The sequence below is a fragment of the Thunnus maccoyii genome, chromosome 7 (assembly GCF_910596095.1).
Source record: "Thunnus maccoyii chromosome 7, fThuMac1.1, whole genome shotgun sequence".
NCBI lineage: Eukaryota > Metazoa > Chordata > Actinopteri > Scombriformes > Scombridae > Thunnus > Thunnus maccoyii.
The window spans coordinates 33,807,776-33,826,225 of NC_056539.1; the positions used below are offsets into that span (position 1 = coordinate 33,807,776).

The 18,450-nt window shown below is 38.0% G+C and overlaps 1 protein-coding gene across 1 annotated transcript; it reads right to left on the minus strand.

Annotated features, from left to right (window-relative positions):
* Positions 1–5,272: 5,272 nt before the first annotated feature.
* pdzk1ip1 (PDZK1 interacting protein 1) lies at positions 5,273–17,471 on the minus strand. Its single transcript, XM_042417058.1, has 6 exons — positions 17,379–17,471; positions 11,924–12,072; positions 9,892–9,998; positions 7,248–7,365; positions 7,049–7,135; positions 5,273–5,643 (listed from the first exon to the last, which is right to left on the minus strand). Exons 1-6 carry the CDS (start codon positions 17,469–17,471, stop codon positions 5,571–5,573), a joined length of 627 nt encoding a protein of 208 aa, XP_042272992.1. The 3' UTR covers positions 5,273–5,570.
* Positions 17,472–18,450: the final 979 nt, after the last annotated feature.

Genomic DNA, 18,450 nt, shown 5'->3' on the forward strand with positions numbered 1-18,450 from the left:
GAGGGGAAACTGCTAGCGTAGCTCCGTCACCTTCCAAGAAAGTCTGATTTAAATGTTACAGATTTACTAGCAAAGAGAAACACAAAAAACCTTCAATGACAGGTTTAGTGAACACTTTAGATGTACGGAGTCCAGGAGGGGCAGTGGAGAAAAACATAAGTAATTTGTGCGCAAAAACCATGAATGCATTAAGAGAACAGGCAATAATACATAATATATATACGTCCACCACTGTCAGGCTGAGTCTTTTATCCTGTAAAGATTTATAAACCTATTCAACAGACTTTTATATAATATCTCAGAGATATTAAGACAGTGTCACGGTTAAAGTTTATCCACATAACTTAATCCCGAGTCAAAATAAAACCTTATAATCCGAGCACAGGACGAGAGAGCGGCACGAATTATTACATCGAGCTCCTCCTAACCTGACACACCAGACGGTTTGTTACACAGAACCATCTGAGAGGTGATTGGATGAAGATTCTGTCCATCGTCGTCTATCAACGTCTTACCTTTGCGAGGCAGCTCATAGGACACGGAGGTTAAGGCCTCCGTACATTAATGAGGTCAGTTTGTCTCTGAGTTGCAGTTATTTATACCTTCAGTTACTTATAAATGTTTATAGCTAGTATACAAAGATGAAAGATAGTATAAAAAGATTCAGTACTCTTCAACTCCAGACGTAGAACAAGAGAATTTGACTAAATGTTGAACTGTTGCTTTAAGTTTTAGACGGTGGGTTTTAGTCGTGTGTTAGCAGAGTTTTGCTTCTGTCCGGCCTGATAACCGCGTTACTCTGTTTGTTCAGATATTGAGATGTTTAAACGATTTAGCCGCAGCTGTAGACGTCAGTCGCAAATGAAGGAGACAGAAGTTTGTTTCAGAGCTTTAGAGACTGTTCAGAGCAGAATCCTGGACTTTATACATATCAATCAAGTGCAAAATACTTTACGTTGGGCTTTTCTTTCTGTCATAATTATTGTCTTAATTTTTGTTACTTAATTTGTAGATGTCAGACTTAATGAAGTGTAATTTATTTTTTGATCTTGCTGGAAATTAACAATGTACTGTTATTTTTTGTTGTTGTTTTATTATTATTATTATTATTATTATTATGAGCACAGATATGTTTTGTCAGATTGTCTGAAAAGACAGAAATCACAGTAGAAATGCTGCGTTCACATGAAACATCTGATATCTGTCACATGCAAAATCACTACGAGTTACACTTTATTTTATCTGATTCCTTCATAGTTTCCTCAAATGTTTCCTGAAGGGGAAAAAAAGCAATTTGTTACAAATTACAGAGAAAATGGAGACTGTGTTCATTTGGAAACCAGCGACTGAAATGATTTCTCATAAATTAGAGACTTTACAAACCTGTAAAATAAAGTGTTTATTTGTTTTCACAGATCACATTTTTTATTTGTAATATCTGTGAGAAAATGTTCAACTGCAGCTTCATGAAAAGTTGAAGCATTTTCAAAATAAGAGCAAAGCAAACTAATAAGTTCTGGTTAGATTTAAGACGTTCGTGGCTGATTTCAGATGCTCATGTGAACGCTGCCTCGTATCAGTCACTATAAAAAGTTAAAAAAAGGAAAGTTTCAGTGTGTTTGAGATCTGTGTTTCTCTCTGTGCCTCCTGACTTTCCTCAGCTTGTGTTCTGTGGTTTTAATTCCCGTCAACATCAGCGTCCTGTGTCGTTTCTTCCTGCTGTGATGTGAGCTCACGCAGGCCGACGTCAGGTCGACGTCAGCTTCAGAAATCCTGAGGGAGCCGTTTGATTGGCTGCAGTTGAGATCGCCTTTGATTCGTTCACTTTTCAAACCGATTTCGGTTCCTGACTTTGTCCAGACTTCATCAACATGGAGGTGGAGGTCATCTGGTGGAGGTGACATCACAGCAGGAAATGAAGAAGGCAGGTCCTTCAAATCAGCCAATAACAGTGAAACACGTTCATTTTGTCTGTTCAGTAAACGTCCGAAATGTGGCTGCTGTAAAACTCTGTGTGCCATCCATCTTTCCTTCCATCAGTCTATCCTTCCATCAGTCTATCCATCCATCCATCAGTCTATCCTTCCATCAGTCTATCCTTCCATCCATCAGTCTATCCAATTATCCATCCATCAGTCTATCCTTCCATCCATCAGTCTATCCTTCCATCCATCAGTCTATCCATCCATCCATCAGTCTATCCAATTATCCATCCATCAGTCTATCCAATTATCCATCCATCAGTCTATCCAATTATCCATCCATCAGTCTATCCAATTATCCATCCATCAGTCTATCCTTCCATCCATCAGTCTATCCATCCATCCATCAGTCTATCCAATTATCCATCCATCAGTCTATCCAATTATCCGTCCATCTATCATCCATCCATCTGTCTGTTCATCCATCCATCCATCTACCTGTCTATCCAATTATCCGTCCATCTATCCTTCCATCCATCTGTCCATCCATCAGTCTTTCCATCCATCCATCAGTCTATCCAATTATCCGTCCATCTATCATCCATCCATCTGTCTGTTCATCCATCCATCCATCTACCTGTCTATCCAATTATCCGTCCATCTATCCTTCCATCTATCTGTCCATCCATCAGTCTTTCCTTCCATCCATCAATCTATCCATCTATCCTTCCATCCATCTGTCCATCATACTGTACTACTTCTTATTCTCCTGCATCCCCTTTTCTCTTAAAATTTAAACACTTCAGTCACTGAGCAGCTTAATAAATTCGTAACTGGAAGAACGTTGAAAATATGAACTCATGGCTTCTTTAAAAATTACGTTAAACGAATACGAAGTAACAAAAAAAAAACTTGATTTACTCCGACTGAAAAACATGAGGTTTGTCTGTTTTTTTGCGTCAAGTGAAATTCATCGGCACCTTTACGGTAAATACGTAGTTCTAGAAGCTCAGTGATGGAAAGTAACCAAGTAAAAAGTACTGTACTGGAGTACAATTTGAGGTACTTGTACTTCACTTGAGTATTTCCATGTGATGCTACTTTCTACATTTCAGAGGGAAATATTGTACTTTCTACTCCACTACATTTATTTGACAGCTTTAGTTACTTTTCAGATGAAGATTTGACATGAAATAAGATAAACTTCTACATTACGCTGCATTGTTTAAGATTAAACCAGCAGTTCCCAAACTTCACATAAAACCAGTGTGTGGTTGTGTGTTTCAGATGTCTGTGAGTTGTTTTTGCTCCTCTAAACTTCTTTTCAAATATATAAAACTCCCAATATTTCACAAAAATGCAAAAAGATGAGAGAAAAGTTCTGGACGATGAATCTATGTGTCAGATTTATCTGGTGACTCTTACAAAGTTCTGAAGATCAAATAATAACAATAAAATGCTGCTTATGTGCTGATTCATCAACATTAATAACATACTTCATTAAATGTTATTCAAAAATAAAATCACAGCCCGATTTTCTGCAAATCAAGTACTTTTAATGCTTTAAGTACATTTTGCTGCTAATACTTCTGTAAAATCAAATATTAAATCAAGTTTCACCATTAAAACTAAATCATGCTTGATGTTTTATCCTCCAGCAGTTCTTCTTTTCTACATTCATCACACTACATCGTGTCATTCTAGTCCTGCATCACAGCGAACACGCTTTTCTCTCATGATTCTAGTTTCCAGTGAAGCGAGCAGCGAGCCACGATGCTAAAATCCCCTTTTTAAGAGATCAAACATCCACCTGTCAGATCCCCGCTGCTTCTGCACATTCCTGCACATTCCTCTAATCCGTCACTCTTTTCTTTTACTCTTTCATCTTTTTCTCCCTTCTTTCCTCTTCCTGTTCGCAGTTTTCCCTCCTCTCCTCTGATAGGTCGATGAGCTCTCTGCAGGTTTTTACAATTTTACTGATGTTTCTATTTAAGTCTCTCATGATTTCCTAATTGCTTCTATTTATATTTGATGCTCAAAAATGGTTCAATTGTCCCTTCAGATTTTGAATAAAAAGCTTCCAAAACATCATGTAGAGAAACTAAAACTCAGACTAGTGAGGAGGTTTCACTGCAGGTTTTTAGACACAAATTACATCAAACAACAACAACAAATCTCCCCTAAGTTTCTGTTATATTTTACAAACTATAGCTGGTTACGAATCCACTGGCACTGGATCGGACATTTTTGATAAATTAGACAAAATGCTCTTGACTCAAGGCCCATTTGGTAGCTTTTTCCAGAGCTTTCAACCATGTGAGATGCAGCTTCAGACTCATTACAATTTCTGGTAAAGATCCCTTAAAGGGGACAGGTTTTAGTGGTTTTCTGTTATTTATATCCTGTTCTCATGTTGGATATTAAACATGGTCAAAACTTGAGGTGAACGTATGTAGGGGGGGGGGGGGGGCTTCAACCTGCTCTGGACGCTTTGTTTGCTACGGTTTTTTCTACCTTGCAGACGAGCTGACGTGGACTCGTCAGACATGCCCATAAACAGCCATCCGTTCTGTAGCCTTGGTTGCTAAGGTTGTTGCTAAGGATGTCTAATCTTAAGGACATATTTATCTTCAATAGAGAGAAACTGATCGTCTCTGTTATTGATTGCAGACTGAAATAAATCAGTCAGGCTCTAATGTTGTCATGAAGTTCAGGATCAGAAATGGGAAAAGTGATGAATTGGTGTCTTTTATTCAAATGTAATATAAATATATATATAAAATGCTGGAATTATCTGTTATAATCCTCAAACCTGCAGTTCGACCTCATCAGACCCATCGTCAGTCATCTTCATCGTCTCCCCCCAAACTGATCAGTTTGATCTTTTCCACTGATATTGATCCAAAGAGGCTCTGTTGATGATGATGATGATGATGTGACTGTCTGACAGACATATGAACGAGCTGTTGTGAATGATCATCCACTCTGTTTGTATTTTATTAAAATATAAAGAGAGCACAAATCTACCTCCCCCGTGGTCTTACTGAACTCTCATCTCTTTGTCTTTTAAACAACCGACTGTATAAAACCTGTTTGTGCTTCACTTGTGGAAGAAAACTGAACCAACTGTGTATTTGTTGAGACGTCACAGCAGCTTCTAGTGGACATCAGAGGAACTACAGCTGGACACTGATTCTCTGCAACTTCCTCCAGTTTGTTTGTTTCCTGTGGGATTACTGCAGAGGTGTTTAACCATTGATCGCTGGTCGTTTATTTGTTGATCAGTAATGAGAGCCGACACAGCAGTTTGTTAGAAAAGTTAACTTATTAATCAGATCACAGGACAGCTGCTTCTCCTCATGACGTGTTTACTGCTCAGTCAGAGAAACATGAAAACACAGTAACAGTAATAATTCATATAATCTCACACTTTCTGCTAAATGATTCATAACATCTTCCTAGAAATTTACTGCATTTGAAGATAAAAGATTTAAAAAAAAATTACAGCCACAGAAGATATTTGAATGGTAAAACGAAATAAAGACAACAGTTATTTTAAAAATCTGTACTCTGACGATGTTTGCGTCTCTGTTCAGACTTGTGGATGACGTCGTCGCTCAGACAGCCAATAGGATCGTCTCAGCACGATCACATGGAGGTGACTTTTTCATCAGCGCTGTCAACCACCGGGTTTTCATAAACGTTCATGTTTTCTTTGCTCCTGATGGAAAAACCAAACACACACTTTGTTATTTAAACTTTAGATATGAAGTAATAACGGTGCTTTTTCACTGAAGGTCCCACTGTGATTAATTCAGCAATATTACAGGAAATAGTTTAATTTATTACAGTTTACAAAATAAGAAAATCCATTTCAGAAAACTAATTTAATTCTTTGAGAGCAAAAGACTAAATATTTCTCTTTTTTCCTCCCTTTGAACCATCTGGTGTTAATGGCTCTTTTTTTAATTTCCTTTATTTATAATCTTATGACACTTTATGTGTCACCAGGCTGCCACATGTTGTTATTTTTGGGGTAAGTTAGGCTTTTCAGAAATGCTATCATTGTGCATGTGAGTAGTATTATTCATGCTTTAGGAGGCTTTATGTGGGAAGAACCCTAAAAAATTGAAATTTTATAATTTTCTGTCTTTATGTTTATGTATATAAATATGTACCATTTGATGTTCTGTACCAAAATTAGCTTATAGCTCATTTTGCCAGATCCATAAAACTCTATGATTCATGACTGTGTGCACGCACAGAGACACATTCTTTTAATCAGATTTATAAAACCGTGCGACGCATGTTTCTGTTTTATAAACTGGGAGCACGTACACAAGACTCATTTACACGCCCACAATTAACCATAAACGGATGAAGACGCCCTTAATCAGCTGTTTTTTATATCCGTCCCCACCTGCTCTTCCAGTCTGTACAGCTGTCAGTCAAACAAACAAGAAGTGCAGCCAGAACAGCTGTGATTACACACAGCTGTGCGTCCGTATCTTTAATTCATCACATAGTTTGTAGCTCATATTTAAACCGAGGTTTGTCACAACTGAGGATAAAATAAAAAGAATATTAATAGCAGAATAAAATGTTGACTCCTGTGTAAATTAAAAGAATGATAAAATTAATCATTTATCGTCTGTAAATTTTTACAGATCGCTGTATAAAAGCAAAGTGCAGCTGGTTATCAACCTAATAAACAATGTTTTACTACAAGATTCTCTCAGCTTCTCATCACATCAGCCTCTAGTTTACGTGGCGTATGTGTGGTTTTTTCTGTGTATACATCGTTTCAGCATCTGGACCCAGAAGTTTTCAATCCAGCACAAATCTCACAGACTGTCAGCGTTCAAACTGCTGACTGTAAGATAACTGTAGTCGTGTCTGAAATATCTTTATATTTAACACCTGGTGGACTATATTTCATTTGAGAGCCTAAATTCTCTGAGTAAAACATTTGTATTATATACAGTCAATTCAACAATTGAACTAAAACTGTAAACATATTCTTTTCCCAAGCAAACATTAACCCTTGAAAACTCTCTATGTGATAAATAATGCTGATAAATAACAAATAATAAACAAATGACACAGTTTAGGTCGTGTTGTCCTACCTGACTACGTCCAGGTTGGTGTCATAGGTGACACTGTTGGTCATAGTGAATTCGTTGTCATTCACCAACTCGACATCACCTTCCCTCCTGCACACAGTTTAACACTGTTTAACATTTTCATTACAGAGCTGATATATATATATATATGTATATATATATATATTTATTTATTTATTTGTTGAGTTAACCCCTGACTGACCTCCTGGGCTCCTCACACCAGGCCTTCTTCACCAGGAGGCCGACGAAGCTGAGGAAGAGGAAGCCGGCGACGGCGATGATGCCGGTGAGCCACTGAGGCAGCAGCCGCTCTGACTGAGCTGCAACACAAACACACACACACACACACACACACAGAGGTCAAAGGTCACCCAGCCTTCAACATGAGTCTCTTGTTATTCTGTTAATAAATACCACGGTGTTCGTGTTCCAGGATTGGTTGTAAGGAAGCAGACTTGGTCACTTTTACAGCCCTGTTTACACTATTTTAATCTGTTGGTTGGTTTAATCAGAGGTGGAAAGTAACTCAGTATATTTACTTAAGTATTGTACTTAAGCACAGTTTTGAGGTACTTGTATTTTACTTGAGTATTTCCATGTGATGCTACTTTCTACATTTCAGAGGGAAATATTGTACTTTCTACTTCACTACATTTATTTGACAGCTTTATTCAACAGTATAAGGTGTTAAAAGTAGCTCCAACTTTATATTAAAATGCTGCTTACATGATGTACACAACAGTGAATCAGTTTTAATATTCATATAATGTACTGTATATACTTGTATGATAAATATAACACTCTAAATCAGGCCATTTTTCATAATGAGTACTTTTACTTTAATACTTTAACTACATTGTGCTGCTAATACTTATTTTGAAGGACTTTTACTGGTAATGGAGTATTTTTACATCGCAGTATTGGTATTTTTACTTCAGTAAAAAAAAGTACTTATTCCATCAAATGAAAGCATGTGAGAAGTTTAGAGGGAAAAATCACTATTTGGTGGAGCTGTTAACAACTCATAGACATGTGAAATGTGACCCCGACTACACACTGCTTTTTGTAAGACGTCAAAAGCCAAAAAGGTTGGAAACCACTGGTTTCATCTTTAACAATGTGTTGTATTTTAAAAGCTTGTTATATTATCCATTGTGTCAAATCTTCATCTGAAAAGTAACTAAAGCTGTCAAATAAATGTAGTGGAGTAGAAAGTACAATATTTCCCTCTGAAATGTAGAAAGTAGCATCACTGAGACTGGTACCAGCCAAGACGTAGTGTGCGTGCGATGCAGCGAGAGGTTAATTGAACCAGGTGCGACAAAGGAAAGAGACGCCACAGAGAAACAGTTTCCAACCGCACGCTTCATAGTTTGTTGATTATCTTTATTACCGTTTTGTTGTTTTGATACTTTGAGTTCACTTACGTTAAGCACTTTGATTTGAACTTGACATATTTACAGAACATATTCAAACATCCATTCACCTCATCTGCACGAGAGGCCTACAAGCAAAATCATCTTATGGTAAGAAGAACAAATGTGTGTGTTGGAAGTCTATGGCGTCTGACCGGCTTTATTTGAAAGCATCGTAGAAAGCCAGGACAGTACAAGTACCTCAAAACTGTACTTATTGTAACTATAGTACTTGAGTAAATGTACAACAACAATATCAGTTCATCTGAACATGCATATAGCAAAGAAATAAAGAAAAAAATACATTTTGCAGGCCTGTCTGTCTTGCTTCTAAAACCTTTTTTTAGTAGATTCTTGAAATCCAGTACCAGTATAAAGAGTGACGGGTGGCAAACTGTTCCAGTGAGATGTGGCTCTGTGAGCCGATTCTAAACAAACTATTGTAACCAAACTCTTTATAATGAAGGAACATGTCACCCAGTGCAGCGGTGTGACTAACTGACATGTTTTTAATAGTTTCTGGACAACAACGGAGGAATAAGATATATCAGGCTTTGATACACACACAATACTTGTTAGTGGATCAGTTCATTATTTGTTCAGATCCAAACATGAAGAAAAATATAGAAAAATTGCCAAAATTATCATTTAAGAAATGTCTCGTGTAACATTTTAGTCATGTGTAACTCGGTGCAGGAAACATCTGTCACTTTAAGAAGTGACTGTAGCATCACACGCTGTAACATAACATCCAAAAATAACATTTATAGGAGCCAAAAGATCAAATAAAGTTTACTTCCAATCCTCTGTGAATGTAGGTGTGACTTTATATTATTTCTATCTGCATGCCTGCAGAAATATGTGTGTTTTAGTATCAGTAGTATTTATGCAGTTCACAGTGAGATAATGCTAAGCTAACCAACGTTATTTAGTCTAACCTTATTGGTTCAGCAATTTGAGGTATACTGTGTTATACTCTTCAATCTAAACGGATATTAGCACACAAATGTTAAATATTCAGTAATGACTCATTGCTACATAACAACCAGCTTATAAATTAATGAGTAAATCTGCCCATAATAAAACAATGACGTTATAACAAGGTGAGGTTTGAACCTACAAACAGCTGCAGCAACTGATTAAAGTAATAAGGAAGGAGGAAAAAAAGTTAACAAAAACATAACATTTTAAAATATTTTTTTCTTTTCTTTACTTGGACTTCTTCAGGCCTCTACAATGAGACAATCCAAGAAGGATAAATCTATTTTTGCTCTTATTTCTCATAAATCATGTCCATATAAGGCCAAAAATATTAGGAAGCACTTACTTAAACAATTGATTCAATCACTGAAATAGTCACTGATATGTTTTTAGTGGATTAATTGTGTGAGCAGTAGTCTCACTGTGTTTTTATTATCCTACAGTTCATACCTGTCTGGGCCGTCGCTGCTCTGACAGTCAGCAACAAACAGCAAATCACTGCAGAAAGTTTTCCCATCGCTGATCTGCTCTCGGACTCACGAAAGACTCTTAAACACCTGAAAGAATCACAGTGAAAAGTGAAGCTTCAGAGGTCGAGTTAAAGCTTCAGACGCGGAGAGTTAAACTTACAGCGGAGTGCAGGATCAGCGGTTCAGGTGTTTCTGGTGTGTCAGGTACAGTCCTGTTAATGTTTAACTCAAACTGACAATAGAAACTGTGATTCACAGGGAAAGCGTCCTCTGTGTTTATAACCAAGCTGGTCAGACTGTCACAGTTAAATCCACCCAACATACCAAGTTTTTAGTTTAATAAACTTAGATTTAAATGAAATATTGAGTCTGTAAAGGATTGGACAGTGTGTTTGTTTCATCTAAACATTTAACACATTTTCAAGGGTCCAATTTTTACAGTTTTAAAGTGATTTCCTCGGTAAAATCTCTCTGAAATTAAGGAGATAAAAGCGGCTTCTCATATTAATTCACTCCACATTTTTATGCAGATAATATTTATAATCCAGGATCCAGTGTTTATAATTTAGGGCCAAATCCACAAAGAATGGATTGCTAATAGCACCATCAACTGCGTCACATTTGCACCTGTAATCTGTCCCATTTTAAAGTTCCTATTCACAAAAGATTTTGCACTAATGATAAACATACCAATAAAGTTTTGCAGCTGAGTGTAATTTGCTCTTGTTTTGTGTCTGATTGAGCGAGCGGAGCTGTTTCCAGTGTTTCAGGCTTTTCTCCATATTTCAGCGCACAGATTGGTCCATAATGAAAACTGCAGAGAGCACAAAAGCCTCAAATATCCATAATCACAAAACAACTTTCATTTATTTTGCTTCTTTTACTTCTCTAGTATTTTGCATCTATAATATAATCTACTCAGATGTCAAAATACAGCTATTACTGTGACTCAGGCAGGTCTGAAACGTGTTAATGTCTGGATCTTACAAGAATGTCGTTCAGATGTCACTGAATGTATCTGGGATTTCACAGAAACATCAGCACTGATGTTCTGTTTGTTGTCCACAGCTGGCTGCAGCATCACACAGCAGCTGAGACAGTGAGTGCAAAAGAGGCTGCGTGCATTTACACATGCAGCACAGCAGCGCTAACTTCATTAATTAAGGATCTGACGGTAATTGGTGTTTTGTGTTCTGCTACACGTCTTCACAGATCAGCTGTTACACACAGATTCAGAAATCACACCCTGCCTATACATACATACTGATGCACCCCAAAAGGGAGGTGAGTCCCCACAATGTTACTGTGTAGATTTATGTCCTCACAACATCAGGTATACAAGTACACACACACACACACACACACACACACACACACACACACACAGACTTTTTTCCTTTAAATAAAAAAACTATTAACATGACATTTAAAAATGTGTTGTTTTAATCCTCTCAAACTCTTCCTTAAAATCAGCTGCACAAACAACCTGACCAATAAAAAATGTTTTAATGTGAACAAAATTAAGTTGAGAGGTTTGTTTGTGACAGGGAGGCATCTGAGGACAAACTTCCTTTAAGATGTGAGATTACAGAGTATACTGCCGATACCATGGCAACAGCAAAGCATTTCTTGCCACATATAGGACTGACTGTTGTGAAACAGTATCAAGTATACACGATTGAGCTGCTTCCTGTAACTCTGTCAAACTGTCTCTCACATTTAACCCCCTAAAATCAACCTTCCCCATCTCTTAAAGATTGTTAAAATAATCAAACTCCACTCTGACAGTGTCGGACATATTGTCAATCAATCAATCAAAGTTTATTTGTCACATGTAATCATATAAGGTACAATCATAGTGAAATGTAATCCTGCCAGTTCCTTCAATTTATATATTAAAAAGAGTTTGAATAGAATAGGAATAAATATATCTGTGTGAATGGAGAGAAAACAACAAAACAAGACATCTTCTTCAAGCCATCTTCTCATTTCTTACTTGATGTAATGTTTACCTTGGGGGCCAGAGGTTACTAGCAGTAGCACATGGCCCCTGGAGGAGGACAGTCTCATTCAGCTGGAGGAGACAGACCTTGGTGATGGGCCTATCTAACATGCTCATCTTTATCTTGACCTTGACCGGGCAGCAAAGCATGAGCTCGTACTGAGGACGATGATGAAGAAAAAGGCTGATATCTCAATATCTGGTCAAATAACTTCAGTAAACTGATGCTTTAAGCTGCGGTTAGTGGTTTCAGCTCTGAGAAGCGTCTCATCAGTTAGTTTGTTTCCTGGCTGATGAGGAGCTAAAAGAGGAAACAGAACATGTTATCAGCAGATGAGAGCTGATGAGTCCGTCAGACAGAGACAGACAGTCTACAGTCTAGATAGGTCATGGATCACCTGCTGATGCTGCTGGTGTTGCTGTGGAACTCAGGTAGGACTCTGCTTTAATGATGGATGTGTGAAGGATTCAAACCCTCTTTGTAAAACTACTGAATTTAAGTCAAAATCTTGCATTCAAAACATCAATGAAGGTAAACTTCATCAGTATCTTCAGTTTAGTGCTGATAGTTTCACATCGCTTCTTTTCACAGATATTTTTTTATATTACATGTAAGTTGTAATAAGTTTAATTGTGATGACAAAAATGCATCCAGTCATCCAATTAAAACAAGTTTTTTTTCACTGAGTTTCTGGAAAAGCTGACATTTGGAGATACAAGGTTTTCACCTGACAATAGTTTTGTGTTTTGACGGTAAAATCTGGAAAGTAAGACGTAACTGCAGCTGTCAGTTATTTAGCTTTGTCCATCATTTCTATCAGTAATAACAACACTCTACTCAACAAGTTATTATCTGAGATCTGTGAACACAGTGACGTCACTAAAAAGACATCTGATAGGTCAGAAACATGAGCAGTCAGACGATCAGACAGGAATCAAACCGACATGTTAGACAAACACAAGTTTTAATGAACTGTAACTCTGCATGAAGCTTCTGTAAAGCTCGTGTTCATCTCATCTGCTGCTCTTTTTTTTTTTAAAATTTTCTTTTTATTTGCCGTTTTCACATACATTCTGCTTACAACTGGTACACAATGACGTATTCTTTTCTCCATTCCTAATATTATAATATTATTCATTTAAACATGACAGTCTTCCTTAGTTTTTACTTTGGATCCAGATAGAGAACAACTGTGCCTACTCATACCTATCAAGAGGAAAAGTAAAATAAAATAAAATATAGAATATATTATTCATATACCTCTGGCTATATATCCACACATGGATACATATACACATGTCCAAAGCACAACAGTTATTCACAGTCTTCCATACCTCATGGCCAGTTGAATTAACAGAGTTCTACCTTGTAATCGATTATGCAGATATTGTGAAATAGCATAAAATTTTAAAAAAACAAACGAACCATAAAAGAAAACAGAACCTTTCAACATCTGTAGCTATGAAATATGAACTAGGGGTCTTTGTTCCTATGATGTTCATCTCAAATAAAGTCTGATCTAGTTGGTTTTATGTACTCTATCCAATTTTCCCAAATTCTTTCAAATCTGTCCCTCTCCAGTCTCACAGAGAAAGTTAACTTTTCCATCCCATATATATTGTGCATAACCTCAACCCAGTCCTCGACCTTAGGTACCTCATTCTTCAACCACTTTCTGGTAATCGCTTTTTTACTTGCAATCAGCATTATTCTGTAAATATATTTGTCCCCAAATCTTGTTAAATCTATGCCCAATATCCCCAAGTATAACACCTCAAATGTAAGTGGAAGATTTACCTTCAATACTTTATCCATACACTTTTTAAGCCCCTGCCAGTAGGTGCGAATGGAGGGACAACTCCAGAACACATGGAAGTGGTCAGCTTTCTCAGCTCCACACAATCTCCAGCACTTTGTATCGTGATACTTTGACTGTGCTGGTGTTCTAAAAAATCTTATAATATTCTTCCACCCATGTTCTCTCCAAGATAAAGAACAGGTTGTTCTCCATTGTTGTTCATTTATCTCTTCCCATTCATCCATTGATATAACAATATTTGCATCCCTCTCCCACCTCTCTTTTATATACACTGTGTCTGTTCCCTTTAAGTCCTCCACTGCCTTATATAGTCTTGAGATAAGCTTCGTTCCCAATTTTGATTCATATGTTGCAGTAAACATCTCAATAATTTCTGTCCTCCTCCCGCTTATGACCCCCCTCATTGTATGCTCCAGATAGTTCCGTAATTGCAAATACCTATATTGATCCGAATTTGTTAGGTGATATTGGTCTTTTAGCTCCTGAAAACTTTTGATTTTCTTCTTACTTAAGAGCTCCAGGAATATTGTAGGTCCCCTTTCCCAATTTTTAAAACTCTTATCTAGTCTATTTGGCATGAATTCAGAATCAAACCCAATCCATCTTAATAATCTACTTTGAGTTTTCAAGTCATTTTCCACAATTAATTTGAACCAGATCTTCAATGATATATCCATCCATGGGTTTGCCCCTTCTCTAATATGCTTTCTCAGGTTACTATCCCCTATTATAGCCTGTATTGGGACCCCATCTGTTGTGCCGGCCTCTATCTCTTTCCATCTCGCCGAGTAGTAAGGATTGTATATATTCAACAATGTTTTTATTTGTGCAGCTTGGTAATAGCTCTTCAGGCATGGAAGTCCTAACCCTCCTTTGTTTTTGGGTAACTGCAGCGTTCTGTACCTGATCCTCGGTCTTTTCCCCTGCCAAATGTATCTAGAAATCATTTTATTCCATTCCCTAAATTCGTCTTCTTTTAACTCCACTGGTAGACTCTGGAACAGGTATAAAATCCTCGGCAGTACATTAATTTTTATCACCTCCACTTTTTGTGTAATGCTCATATATGGTATCAGGTTCCACCTGTTGATATCTGATTTAATTCTACTAAGCAATGGATCATAGTTGATGGACTTCAGTTGTCCCAAGTCTTGAGGTAGATTAACTCCCAAATATTTTAATGATTTTGATTCCCAATTAATTTTGTAATTATCCCTGATCGCTTGGCCTGGTCTATAGTTGAAAGTAATAACCTGAGTTTTTTGTATATTTATTTTATAGCCTGATAAATGACCATAGTTTGTGAGGGTTGTCATAAGCGCAGGGAAGGACGTATCTGGGCTTGTTAAATACATTAGTATGTCATCTGCAAATAGAGCTATCTTTTGTACCCCTCCCCCTATATCTACACCTGTAATATTTTCATTGTGTTTTATCCAATTGCTTAGAGGTTCCAAAAATATAGCAAAGAGAAGAGGACTCGCTGAGCAACCTTGACGACAGCCTCGTTCTAGTGTAAAAAACTTTGAAAGACTCCCATTGATCCTGATCCTTGCTGTTGGTTTATTATACAGGGCCTTTATGACTTTAATAAATGTCTTATGAAAACTGAACCGATCCAGCACTTTATATAGGAAGTCCCACCCCACCGAATCAAAAGCTTTTTCTGCATCTATTCCCACCACTACTGTCTCTATTTTATTTTTGATTACATGTTGCATAACGTGTAGGGTGCGCCTGATATTGTCTTGCGTCTGTCTTTGTTTTATGAATCCCGTCTGGTCTAAATGTATTATTTCTGGCAGAATTTTTTCTAGTCGTCGGGCTAAAATGGCTGTAAACAATCTATAATCTTGGTTGAGGACGCTAATAGGCCTATAACTGGAGCATTCCTGCTCATCCTTTCCCTCCTTCAGAATTACAGAGATGATGGCTTCTCTCCATGAGTGAGGAATTTCCCCCTCCTTCAACACCCAGTTAAATGTCTTCCGCAGAAGTGGGATTAATGTTGCCTTAAATATTTTGTACCATTCTGCCGTATATCCGTCTGCACCCGGGGACTTGTTGGCCTTAAGATTTGAGATTGCTTTATTAACTTCCTCTTCTGTAATTTCAGCAGTTAGAGCCTCATTCTGTTCTTCTGTTACATTTGGTAAATTTAAGTTCTCCAAAAATTGATCCATCTGGGTTTTATCACTAGCTTTCGGTTGAGCATATAGGTTTTTATAATAAGTTTCAAAGCATCTTTGTATTTCCTCTGTTTTATCCACTGTTGATCTTGTATGCGGATCTCTTATTTTGTAAATGTTATTTTTTGCCTGCTGTTTTTTCAGTTTATATGCTAGCAATTTTGTTGACTTACCCCCCACTTCATAATATCTTTGTTTTGTAAATAACAGTTTTTTTTGGATCTCCTGTGTGTAAATCTCATTTATCTCTGCCCTCTTTCTTTTTATTTCCTGATATATGTCCTCTTCCAATTTATCTTTATGTTCTCTTTCTAGCCTTTTTAGATCTGATTTTAATGTGTCAAGTTGTTGCTGTCTCATCTTTTTTAAGTATGCTGATTTGGCTATTAGCTTCCCTCTCATCACGGCCTTACATGCATCCCACAGTACAGACGGAGACACTTCACCATTGTCATTATCCTCTATATATGTCTGAAGTTCCTTCACTATTTCCTCCTTTGTGTGTCCTCTTAACATGTTTGAGTTTAATCTCCAGATTGTTGTTTTTTTCTCGCTCGCCAGACGTAGTGTTAAGTAAAGAGGGCTATGGTCTGATAGATCCCTCACTCCTATATCACATTTTTCTACCCTACATCTATCTTTGTTATACATCAGGAAATAATCAATCCTTGTGTGTATGTTGTGTGGTGGTGAATAGTAGGTGTAATCCTTACTTGTGGGATTCAGATCCCTCCAAATGTCTACAATTCCCAGTTCAGACAACATCATCTTAATTTTTTTACTGATTGCACTTTTTTGTATCCCACCTCTTGAGGCATCCAGCTGTGGGTTTAGCCTCTGGTTCAAATCACCTCCCGCAATCAAAATACCCTCTGCCTCTAGTGTCATCAAATCAAACATCTGTCTATAAAACTTCCAATCCGAGCCTGGTGGGGCATAGATGTTAAAAAAGGTTACCACCTCCCCCTCAATTTTCCCCTTAACCATGATGTATCTACCCTCTTTGTCCCCTGTCACAGATATCTTTTCAAATGAGATCTTCCCTGAAATCAAAATAGCCACCCCTCGCCGGCGTCCTGATTTGTAGGAGGCAGAGAATATCTGGTTGTAGCCATTTCTTGTCAACTTTGCATGTTCCTTCTCTGTCAGATGAGTTTCTTGTAATAAAATTACCCCTACGCCTTCTTTTTTCATCTTACTAATTATCTTACTCCTTTTGATTGGGTTAAGTACACCATTTACATTATATGAGGCTACTTTAATGCAGTTCTTGGATGTTGTCATCGATCTCTGTTCCACCTGATTTGTGTCTCTCTCCTATCCTCTCCGTCATATTTACCCCCCTGTAGCTACTGAAACAGTAATGAACATTAAACAACTTATAACAAAGGATTAACTTAAGAACCTTTAAACAGAATACTAAAAGAACTTCCTTTGGTGAGGTCTGTCTAATGACCTTCTCTGAGCTCTGGTGTTCAGTCCGCTCTGAGGGATGAGCACTGCTCCCTAGGGGCAGAGGGCCCTCGCTGCTGAAAACAGCATCGTTCATGAGTTCGCAACTGCATTTAGTGCTTCCCCGACGTCCTTGGCTTGTGAGGTTATGAATTTAGCGACTAAAATCCGTATAAAACGCTGTAATCTTATCAAAATTGAGTATACACAGCTCTCACCTCGTAGGCTAACGTTATTTCCTGGAAACAGTCAAATCTTAACCTTTTATAGTGTTGTTTCATCGGGAATCCCGGTCTCTCCTGAAGGCTTGCAGTTTCTGTTTGTATCCCGGCCGTGTCTCCGTTGTCCCGCGGCCCGTCTTCGCACTACCCGACGACCACATTAGTCGTTTAATCCGCTCCGTCCAGTTTTCCTCCGGTGTCACCACCTCCACCTGGAGCCCTCGGGACAGCATGTCCTTCGTCGCCTCCTCCGCTGTATTATAGAGGCATGTCTCCCCCTCGTAAAACACCCGGAGTTTTGCTGGGAAAGGTGTCTGAAAACGAATTTTCTTTTCTCTCAGTACCTTTTTTGCCTCCGTGTATTCCTTGCGTTTTCTCAGGACCTCTGGTGCATAGTCGTGGTCTAGAAACACCTTCCTCCCCTCATATATGAAACCCTTTTTCTGCCACGCAATCTTGATAAGTTCTTCCTTACTGCGGAAACTTTGCAACTTCATCACGATGGATCTTGGAGGGGAGTCTTTGGGAGGTTGGGAGACTAAAGCCCGATGGGCTCTTTCAATCTTTAACTCAAGTGATGGGGGTAAATCCAGCTTCTCCCTGAGGAGGTTTTCGATGAACGTAATCATTGACTGAGCATTACTCTCCGCACCTTCCTTCACCCCATGGATGCGGACATTTTCCCTCCTCTCGCGGCCCTCCAAGTCCGTCATTCTGGTCTCAACCCGCCTCTGCAGCTCAGCGAGTTCCAACGCGGCTTCCTCCAGGTTGCAAATGCTCTCCTCTGTTTCCACAATCCGCTTTTCGGCGTCATCAATCCTGTTGTTCGTCTTTCTGATATCATCTCTGATTTCT